At 38.7% G+C, this 10,693-nt stretch overlaps 1 protein-coding gene across 4 annotated transcripts; it reads left to right on the top strand.

The window, feature by feature from the left end:
* The first annotated feature begins 68 nt into the window (after positions 1-68).
* RAD51AP1 (RAD51 associated protein 1) lies at positions 69-8,607 on the top strand. 4 transcript variants are annotated; one of them, XR_012995951.1, is made up of 10 exons: positions 69-140; positions 982-1,031; positions 2,403-2,544; positions 3,354-3,463; positions 3,808-3,882; positions 4,538-4,690; positions 5,837-5,992; positions 6,894-7,040; positions 7,585-7,752; positions 7,923-7,971. XR_012995951.1 is itself a non-coding variant. In XM_076345360.1 (9 exons), exons 1-9 carry the CDS (start codon positions 121-123, stop codon positions 8,048-8,050), a joined length of 981 nt encoding a protein of 326 aa, XP_076201475.1. In that variant the 5' UTR covers positions 69-120; the 3' UTR covers positions 8,051-8,607. The 4 variants fall into 4 exon arrangements, 3 of the variants coding, with proteins under 3 accessions (XP_076201475.1, XP_076201483.1, XP_076201492.1); XM_076345360.1 differs by lacking the exon at positions 7,585-7,752 and having other exon boundaries at positions 7,923-8,607; XM_076345368.1 differs by lacking the exon at positions 7,585-7,752 and having other exon boundaries at positions 7,926-8,607.
* The last annotated feature ends 2,086 nt before the right edge of the window (positions 8,608-10,693 follow it).

Here is a 10,693-nt window from a genome sequence, read left to right on the forward strand (position 1 = left end):
ACTGTGGGTGCTGCCGGCGCTCAAGGCGGGGACGGAGGGAGGGAGAGGGCGGGGCAGCAGCATCGTCATCGACGCGTGTGCCCCGCGGCCGTCAGCCGCCGCGCGCCGCCCGGAGCGGGGATGGCGCGGCCGGTGAGGAGGTGCGTGCGGCGGCGGCGGCTCGCGGCGGGGAGCGGAGCGGAGCGAGGGGCGCGAGCCGTTGGCGCCGGCCGGCCCCGGGGCGCGCGGGCGCCGGGAGCTCGCGCCCAGCGGCGCTGGGCGGCGTTTCCTAGAAAGCCTCAGGGGCGCGCGCGCGCCGCCGGCGGCCGTTGTCCGCTGAGGGAGCGGGCGGGCCCCCTCCTCCCCTCACCCCCGCGGCCGCCGTTGAGGCGGGCCCCGTCAGAGCCCTGCGCCTCCAGACCGAGCTGCTCCGTGGCCTGCTGTAGCGCGGGGCTTCAGAACGGGCCTGCGCCGTTTCCCTCCCTCCTGGGAGGAGGCGCGGGGCTCCTCCGCGGGGCGGGTAGCGGGGGCGTCCGTGTCCCGCGAACGGCAGCCCCGGCGGGTGGCGTCCCTCGGGTGGATCCCTGGCTGAGGGGTGGGCTTGAAAGTGCTGCCTGTGCCCCCTCTGGGTAGGGTAACACCTGCACCGACGGCAGTGTCACATGGGAAACAGCCTAGGAGGTGCACGGAAAACACATTTCAAGTGCCTAAAAGGTGACCCAGGAGATAGATAGTTGCACGGTAGCAGCTCTGAGGCGGTGTGTGCATAAGGAGAATACAGTGCTCCCACAATGACGACAACGAAGAGCACCGTTATTTTAAGATTTAAAAAAATCTAGAAGCTATTCCTGATAACCATATTGTATACAGTAGCACTGGTTATACATACATTTGAACACGTGTTGCTTTTTTCTTGTAAAACATGACTTAACCAAAAGTCAAGTGTTAGCAAGTCAAGGTGCTCAATCTGAAAGGATTAGTAGTGTATGTTTTTTTCCACAGGAACAAGAAAATTGTTGATTATTCTCAGTTTGGGGATTTGGAAGATGATGGTAAGTGGTGTGTTCTTGTATGTAACAGAAATGCCAAACACTAATGTCAGCACCCAAAACATCATCAGAGTGTCTTTAATACATTAGTTCATTGAGAAGGCTGTTAACTGTTTTCAGTGGAAGTGATCTGGGCACACTGTTAATTATCCTAATTCAACAAGAATATGATGGCTGCAAGCCAGACTATAACAACAGTACGTCAGGAAACTGCTGAGTACATTGTGTCTTGTTGCAGGAAAATCTTTTTCTCCCCCTGCCTCAGTTTTTGGTGGTAATTGGTTGCGCCATGCCCTCCTGATTATCAGTTCACAGGATTATAAATCAGAATATAAAGGAGGTGTGAATCATCTGTACATAGATCGAACGTTTCTCCTACAGCTCTCTATCTGATGGGTTTTTGGGTAAGGACGTAGCAGTCGAATTTTGATTTCCATTGATAAGAAAAATAGATTGCAGGCTATTTGTTTTCACGACAGTCCTCCTTTACTTCTAAGCCCTTGTGGGCATTATGCATTTTTCTTACAGAATTTGTTTGCTTTCATGTTTGGTTTTTTTTTCCATGCTGTTTGCAGGATACAGGGAACAGTTTGGATTGGTGGTAAGGGGAGGGCAAAAGTAAATAATGTTGAAGGTCTCATGTGAATCATATGGATTAATGCAGATTCTTAGTTTAAATGTGGTGCATGACTTTTCTTAGTTTATAAGTGACCACTTGTAATATTAAAGAAAAGTGTAAATTCTAAGAAACGTTAGTGATCTTATCTGAGGTTTTTCATCATTTAGAGAATACTGAAGATTATTATTTTTTTCCTTATTTGGCACTGTGACCTGCAGTGTCTTCAGTTGGAAGAAAAACAGTTTTCATGCCTTCTAGTTTTCTTTGAAAATTGGGGAAATGCATTGTATTTGGTGAGAGGCAATATGAAAATGGTAGAAAAAGGGGAGCAGCCTGCATTTTTTTAAGAATGGAGTCATTAAGGGGAACAATTCCCAAAACGCCAAGAACTCAAAACTGTTTAATGACAGCGATGACTATTATAATTGATTGCTGTTCAGCATATCAAAAGGTGAACTTCTAGTTATTGAAAATCTGGTAACACATTGGACATTGAAGCTTTCTTGCCTTATTGGTAATAAAAATTGAAATCATTACCTCTTGAATAAAAGCATACGCAAAAGAGGTGTTGTTAAATTTTCATTTAAAATACATTTAAGAATAGCATAGTTATAGCTGTTGTGTTCTTTAAAAACAATTCATTTCACAAAGGTTATCTTTGGTATATTTTCAGTATGTGATGAAATTAAGTTGAATGACTTCTTTTGGCCATATGTAGGAAAATTCATTAAGGCTTGTTGCTGTTTCCTAAACAGATGAAGACTTTTCATGTATAGCTGCACCTTCAAGCAAAAAATCCAGAACACAGCTCAAGGAACCAAAGAAGGAGAAAAAAGAGAAGCAAAAAAAGCCACACAAAGAATTGACTCCGTCACAAAAGCAGACACCTAGTAAAAGGTAAGAAATGTTGAAATGTGGTCAGCTCTGTGTAAGGCTGGATTTCAATAACAGTATTTGTTTTTTCTTTTTTTTTCCCCTGGCATTTTTAGCAGCTGAGAACAAACAACTAACATATTAGTGTGATAAAGATTTTCAGCTTTATTGGTATAGTTGCAAATCAGGGATAATGTGATTATGTGTAGAGTCAGGGAAACCTGCCTGAGTTCGGTAGTGAGCTGTGTCTATTTTGTTACAGCTCTAAAAAACCCCAGCAAGTGTGGCCTGCATAGGCGCAGAAACAGGTTTGCATGTCTGATCTTGTCTTGACATCTCTACAGTACAAAATAACTGTAACAATTCTGAGTTAATGAGGACTCCTAAAGCTGAGAAATACAAAGATGAATTTGACTCCTTAAAAAAGAACATATTGAAAGCTTGATAGAAAATACCAAGTCAATGTCAATGAAAAAAGAAACGTGATTATTTTGGTGGTCGAGTTGTGTATGAATATTACATTTCAGTGTGGTGTTTCAAGCAAATGTAATCACCTTTTTCTGTGATAATACCAGTTATTAGTTCATATATATATACACCCACACACAATGTTTTGCAGTCATAATACTTTTAAGTGTAGCGTACTTCAAATATTAATTTGTACTTTGTCTAAATCTTTTCAGGAAGTAATATTTACAATATGATCTGCTATAAGTATGTATTGAAATATTAATCTCTTTACAAGTATTTGAATTTTAAAAAGTTCAGTGAGTCAGAAGTAGATCTATAACACTCATGTCATTGTTTTATTATTTAGCATTTTTTTTTTTCAGGATATCCTTGGATGACAAACTTTATCAAAGAGATTTGGAAGTTGCCTTAGCCTTATCTGTCAAAGAAAAACCTGCAAATATCCTTGAGGTGCAAAATTCAGAAGAACAAGGTTATTTTACAGTTCAATGCAACACTCTTTATTTACATGTAGTGAATTCGAACATGACAATTTATTTTACAGTGAAATAGCTTGAAAGTCATGTTTTATTTCAAGATGTCATGATAAGGAAATGAAAATTTCTAGGCAGTGCCTGTCTTCTTATGTTCCTGTGTTTTTTCTATGAGAAAAATTACTCTTCTATAAGATCTTCCAAACATATAGTTTGATTAGAGACAGATAAAAATGTTAGCTGTTTTCATTTCTTAATATCTTGACTTTTTATAATGTGGTTTTTGTATACTAATATTTTATATATTACTGTTTGTTTGTTTGTTTTCTGGATCCTAAAACAGGTAAGAATATTGAATCAGAAAATGTACACAGGAGACCCCTTTTTTCCAACTGCAGTGTAGACAGTGAACTTTTAGGTAAGCTGTTCTCATACTCTATCTTTTCAGAAATAGCATTTCAAGATACATTTAAGTAGCTTCTCTCTTCTTTGTTTCCATTGGTTTCTGTTTTTCACTTACGTGGAAAAAAGAGTCTTTATCTTAAATAAACATTGAAGAATGCATTAATTTTTTCATTAAAAGTTTGGTCCAGTCTTAAAATGGGAAAAACTGTGGACTGCTGAATGAGATTGTTACAGATCACTAAAAGTTAGTTGGAAAAAGCAACAGACGTGATGTCTTTAGATGCTGCGTTTACTTCTTCAAGAAGCTACACTTACCCTCAACTCCTTAAAGGGTCCATAATGCCTAAGCATCAAGTAAATGTGACCAAAACATTTGCTGTGCCATTGGAAACTTTTTCATTTTTCCAGTTTTATTTTTGGTCTTCTGTCCTTTCGTTAATTTGATTACAGATAAATATTGATAACTTTCACAACCAGAAAGTACAGTTTGGTCAGTTAAAAGCGTAGAATGAGAATCACATGAAAACAAGCGCCGATGATATGCTTCTGTATAGTATACTTAAGAATCACAAAAATGAATTCTGGGGACTCAAATACCTGCTTCTTTTTGAGAAGGAGAACAGATTTACTGTGAATTTGAATTAATTAGACCACCTTCCGTTTTCTAGGTCTCAATCAGGTTATGGATGATGACGTACCTAGGGGTGACTGTAGGCAAAGGACAGCAGCATCTAAAGTTCCAGCACATCAGAAGAAGTTGCTGACCGTTGACAGTGATGAGGGAGAGCATGCTACTGACTCTGAGCCAGAGTCTGTACCCAGTACGTTCCTCTCTAGAAAAACCCTCTCCTTAGATGTGCTTTGAATGTGATGCCTTACAGTTAGTTTATATTGTCGGTGAAATGCGTGCTGCTTCTGCTGTATATTCCCTCCCCCTCCCTTACTGAAGCATTATCTTTTAATACTAGTGGCATCTCAGTTGCACTTTGACACTAAATCTAAACATTGGAACTTATTCATACACATTCCCCAAACTGGCAAAAATGATACTTCTTCTCTGCATTTGCTGCAGTGTGTCGGAACAAATTTATTTTACCCTCTTTGTCCAGGAAAGTTTCATCTCTTTAAAGAGCCTGTGTTCTTTTTTCCAGTTGCTGTCTGCGGTTTTGCATCAAAACAGCGGCTCTGGAGTAGTCAGGTGTTGGTGCTTGCAGTATTGGTTTTGTTTAAGCTTATTTAAAAAAATAAGTAGCCTCCCTTCTTTCCTTCCTCCAGTCCTAAACTCTTAGAAAACCATGCTGCACCCGACTGGAGGTCAGCCTAGCCTCACACTCTGCCTCTGATAGCAGCCTAGTATGGATGCCTGCAGAGTATGATGGACATCTCTCTCTCATTCCCCAATGGTTAACGTGTCTGTATCCATTCTTTTATTCCTTACCACAAGGTTTATTGGAAAATATTTCTAGAATTGTCAGTGAAATAAAATATCAGGGGAATAATCCAGATATTCCTGTTGATAGAGAACTATTTTTAATATTGGCTAATGTTTGGGTTTTTTTAATAATAAATCTATAAAATCTTCCTTACAGCTGAAATGGGACATAATGTTTTCCCACTTTAAATAGTCATGACTAAGAATATGTAAAAATCAGAAGCCCTGCCAAATAATTTTAACTTTTTCATCTTGCACACGTGGAATATTGGTAATTCTGCTGCTAAAATCATTATTGTATGCAGTTTATACCAGGGCATTGAATTATTAAAGTACAGAGCAAGAATTCTGTAAATACAGAATGTTTTACGGAGGCTATTTCTTTCTCTGTTCAGCATATAAATACGTGCGAATTTATTTTACTATATCCTAAAGATATCCTGATTCTTTATATCCAAAATGTGATTAGAAGGCCGTGGAGTAATAGTAAACTGTATTTCCTGTGAAGAGATGACATGCCTTTTCCTTGCTGTAGGTGAGGAGTCAGAAGAAGATTCAGATTATAGTGAAGGTGATGATGAAGACTTTGCTATGGGAAAGAAGAAAGCCAAAGGAAATAAAAAGAAAACCAAACAAAAGATGCCAGCTGTAAGAGAGCAGAAAACTCCCAAATCCAAGATTAATACTACAGGTAAGTTTGTACTATGAATTTGAAATAGACTTCTTTATAATAAAAATTCCTTTTATTTTCACTGAAGGAATAGATAAATTTGGCTGACAGACTGACTGCAGGGTTATGATGAAAATGACTATATGCAGAGTAAAGGAAGGAGAGTAGAAAAAAATCCTGAAAGAAAAAACGCCTTATAGTAAACTAACACTCCTTACAATAAAAGCAGACAAAAGTGAATAGCCAAAGTTCATTTCTTTTTATATAACTACATCTAGCTTTTAAGAAAAGGTTAAATAACAATGAGTGATCTGAGGATTTTTTTTTTTTTTTTAAATTATAATCTCGGAGCCTCCTCTTGCAGTTGCATTTATGAATTTTTAATTCAAGGATAGGTAAACAATGCTAGTTCTACTAACCGCTTGGCAAAAAATATTAAATATGCATGCCCTTCAGTGTTAATTGTTCACTGTGTTGCTAACACAATTTACTTTAAATAGCTTAAGAAAATTCTTATCATGGTGTTAATCTTGTGTCTGACTCGGTGATGTGTTTTAGTTTCAGGCCTGAGTTTACAACATGTAATTTGGTAATTTAGTTTAAAATTAGTTTTAGTTATGACAAGGGAAGGTTTGCTTTGTGTAGCTGACAGAAGACTCTTCCCTCTTAGAAATTCGGTATCTGTCAGGTCTTCAACAAGAAATTGTTACACTGCTTGTTTTCAGACCAGGATCGAAATTCCAGAGTATAACACGACTGACTGTATAAATATGTACTGTTAAAGATGTGACAATCTAATAATATCCTCTTTATTTCACTCAATGTGGAGAGTCGCGCTGTACCATGATTATCATCTAATGCAGTGTGATGATTCCTCTGCTGAAGAGTATCTTTCTAAGGTCGCTTTTATTTTCCAACTAAGTACCACCTGTAGTTTCTCCTTCACGGATAACAGAACAAAAATCTGAGCCAACACAAAAGATGATGTCCAGTTCTTCAGAACCAGTTGGGAGGCCTTTACATACATCAAGTCCTGTAACAGACAAGAAGCCTAAATGGATACCACCAGGTACCTGTAAGATTGTAACTATAAACAGATACATTAGTTGACTTAAGTTTTTAGCAATCTCTCCTAAAAGCAAACAAACAAATAAACAGTATTTCAGAAAAATTACTACCCTCTTATAATGAAAGGTATTCTTTTGACCTTAGATTGGAGAAAAAAAAAACAAAAAAAAGAAAGAAAAGCACGCGCTCTGCTTCTTTTCCTCTTACAGCATTAACCTTAACTCCTTTATGTGGGGAGGATAATAAAATATTTTCCAGAGTGTGGATCAAATCTTAATCAAGAGATTGTCTTGTGGCCATTTCTCTCTTATTAAGAGCTTTCTTTATCTCTGGTACGTGCTGCGTTATCATCTATTCCAAACAAATAATATTAGAAAAATGTTGGAGTGTTTTAACTGCTCTAGTGAAGCAAGTGCTTAGAAGCTTTATTTTCTTAAGGTGTTTGAGCATGCTGCTGCTGACTCCTGCCTCTTTCTTTGATTTTCCTTCATATTTACTCTTCTTTTCTGTACACGTTTCCTTTTATTTGGCTCCTTTCTCTCAAGCCTCCTTTTCCCACTTGGAATTGTGTTCAGTTGCGTGAGCACCTGAAAATGCACAGTAGACAGGGAACAGTTTTTGTGTGCTTGTCCAGTGTTGCTCCAGTGTGCTGCTGGTTAATTAAAACCGTGCACCATACCTGCTGCGTTGGCTCCCAAACAAATTGATTCCTGGTGAGTATGCTGATTTTCATGTGCTTCTGTGGTATGTTGTTCAGTCCTTTTTGCAATATCTTTAGAATACTTTTTTTGTTCTGCTATGAAAAGACAACAGTCATACGATTTATTGGTTTTTTCCCCTCTAAACTTCTTACACCTTCTTTTTGTTTTAAAATTATTTTCAGCAGCATCAGGAAGCAGTAATAACTCTATGAAATATGTTTCGGTTAAGTCACCTACTCAGTGTCTTAGACTCGGCCTCTCCAGACTAGCAAGAGTCAGACCGCTGCATCCCAGTGCTACCAGCAGTTAAGTGGTCAATGACAAGGTGTCACGTGGAGGAAAAGACTTTGGAAAGTGTTTTGCTTATAAATAGAGGGTGGGCAGCAAAAGCTTCATGGCATCGTCCATTTTGGAGGACTGTTGTTTGTGTACGTGCCTAATACTATAATGAGTTTTTATTCTGCAAAATGCTAGGCATCCTTAAGTGCTACTGAATAATAATATTATTTAATCAAGGTGACACCTGGGTCACCACAATCAGAGATGTGGGTTTCTGATAATTTTAATTCTCTGTTATCTAAACTCTTGGCATTAAAATAGTTTAGACAGCACTGTGTCAGTTATAGCATTTGATATCTCGAATGGATTCTTATCACAAGTGAAAGTCACAGTTTAAAAAATATTTCTTGGAAGAGTGAAGTTACCACTTTCCACCCCTTCTTGGAAAGTTTGTTAACACTCTCTCAAAATATGTTAACGTTTGCATATCTTATATGTGGATTTTAATGAATTTTTATGTATTGTAAATGTTTTTTAGAATGTTGTAATTTTTAAAAAATGAAAATAAAATATATAGTCTAATTAATCATATTAATTGACTTAATTAATTTTGAAAATCACTTCTAAATTTTTGGCTACAGTCCGGCAAATATTTTTGCATGTGCATACTCTTACTGGAAGTCAACAGCATTAGCCAGTCTCAGACGGCGAGGATTTTGCTTTGAGCTCCTTGGTCTTTGTTGAAGACTGTGGTACCATGCATAGTTAGGGGATTTTGTAAAGTGTTGAAGTGGTAGTTACTGGGTAATGAGACGGAGCTTTCAAACTTACTAGTCCACAAAGAAAATTATTTCCTATCTAAGCAAGTTGACTGTGTCAGATGAGACGGCAGATGCATTTTTCCTTGTGTCATTTAAGGGATCTGGTCATGACTGAGTGAATTGCATTAACAAAGGAATATGTAGCCCTATTCAGAGTAATTACACAGACAAAAGCACGGTGCTGCCTAAAGTAAAACTATGACAAATTGCTTTTTAACTGTATAGTACTTACATTATTAAAACAAGATACTAATAAATGCATATTTATTTAAAAACAATATGCATATTGCCTTATGGAAGGAATGAGAAGAAATCTGTGGATGAAGATCTGTTTCTCAGAAATGGGCATTGTGACATATAATCTCGCTTCATCCACGTTTTGGATGCCTGACTCCTGGCATGGAGTCACATAGCCCTGAGTGAAGTGTGGTCCAGTGAGCTGGGCTAAGTGAGTTTAGGAGGGGAGGCACGTGCCTGCTGTGTGTCTGACTCGTTCGTGAGTTGTCTTAGCTTGCTAAAACAGCACATCAAAAGAATAGAAGTTTGCAGCAGGTTGCCACTGATGAGCTTGAAACTGCTTCCAAACAAGGGCGAAGCAGGAGTACCCACAGGAGGAAAGGTAGGCATCCAAGAATAATGCTTGTGACAACTAGTATGTGATATGTACGTTATGTTATTCCTCTCCTTGATTCCCTTTCTTTGTGCTGACTTAGGTAGCCCCTTTCTGAGGTGTACGGTGGATAAGCGGCTGCAGCGAAGCGGGAAGCACAGAGAGCCTTGGGCCCCGGGGTGGTTCGTTGCAGCATCCCGATCGATTGCCCCCCATTCATGCTTCAGTCCTGTCCTTTCCACTGGGAGTGGTCACGCAAAAGAACAGCTATGTGGGCCCTCGCTGCATCGCGGTCACCAGGTCTCTTCCTATTGGAATTAAACTGTCATGAATTGTTTTGCTTTTAGGGTTTTTTTCAGGGATAAATACGGATTTCATGTAGTTGCACGTTTTCTTGCTACAGGGAAATTTATGTAACAATGCAAAGTATTTTCTCAATGTGATGCTTCAGGAAGATGTACAGCTGTTAGATTTAGTAACCCACTTTTTCCCCCACTCTCCTTTCATCCCATTTTTTCTTTCTCCACAAAACATACATTTGAGATTTGTGTTCCTCTGGTTTCAATCTTGGCATCTTTCAAAAATTACATAGTTTGCAGTCTGTCACCTGTCCTTGAGCCCGTCCTTAAGTTTGTATGGGTTTCTAGTTCATGAGGATTTTCCAGTATTTCTCTACTTTTTTTTTTTCCTGAGTGAAAATTCCACATAGGCAATTAAAAAAAAAGTCTTTGAAAGGGAAGTAGTAAATGTTCTTGACTGTATGTTTCAAAGCTACTCTGTACCTGGTCTGAAGAAAACAGGTCTTGCTGGTAGGTGGAGATCATTTTTGTAAAAGATGACTTATTTTGTGTCCTAGGTTATTAAAGGACATGGTCAAAAGCAGCCAAATTGATTTAGGGGCTGTAATTGTTACAGTAATTATTTTTTCTGTTAGTAACAGAGAGGCTGTCTGTGTTATTCCAGCTGCTTTCAACCTTGGAAAATTAATTTTTTGCTGAAAATAACACTTACAGTTCCCTCATTGCTCTAAATTTTAAACAACGCTACATAGAATTGTCCGTGCATCATTTCTCCAGTAGTTGCACAATGGTATGACATGAAATGCATTTTGATTTCAATTTGTAAAGCAATCAGACAGTGTGTTGGTTTGCATGTCAGAGTTTACAGTTTTCACATACTTGCTGTTTTAGAGCTGTATCTGTATTAATAAAAAAGTAAGAACAAGATTGTTAAAGAAGAGATC

This window comes from Aptenodytes patagonicus, chromosome 1, assembly GCF_965638725.1.
Source record: "Aptenodytes patagonicus chromosome 1, bAptPat1.pri.cur, whole genome shotgun sequence".
NCBI lineage: Eukaryota > Metazoa > Chordata > Aves > Sphenisciformes > Spheniscidae > Aptenodytes > Aptenodytes patagonicus.

Bases quoted from the DNA above. Each gene is read 5' to 3' on its own strand.
- RAD51AP1 (XM_076345360.1), top strand. From the start codon at position 121: ATGGCGCGGCCGGTGAGGAG. The intron at 4,691-5,836 runs GTACGTTCCTCT...TCCTTGCTGTAG, and splicing joins TGAGCCAGAGTCTGTACCCA to GTGAGGAGTCAGAAGAAGAT. The intron at 7,041-7,922 runs GTACCTGTAAGA...AATTATTTTCAG, and splicing joins GCCTAAATGGATACCACCAG to CAGCATCAGGAAGCAGTAAT.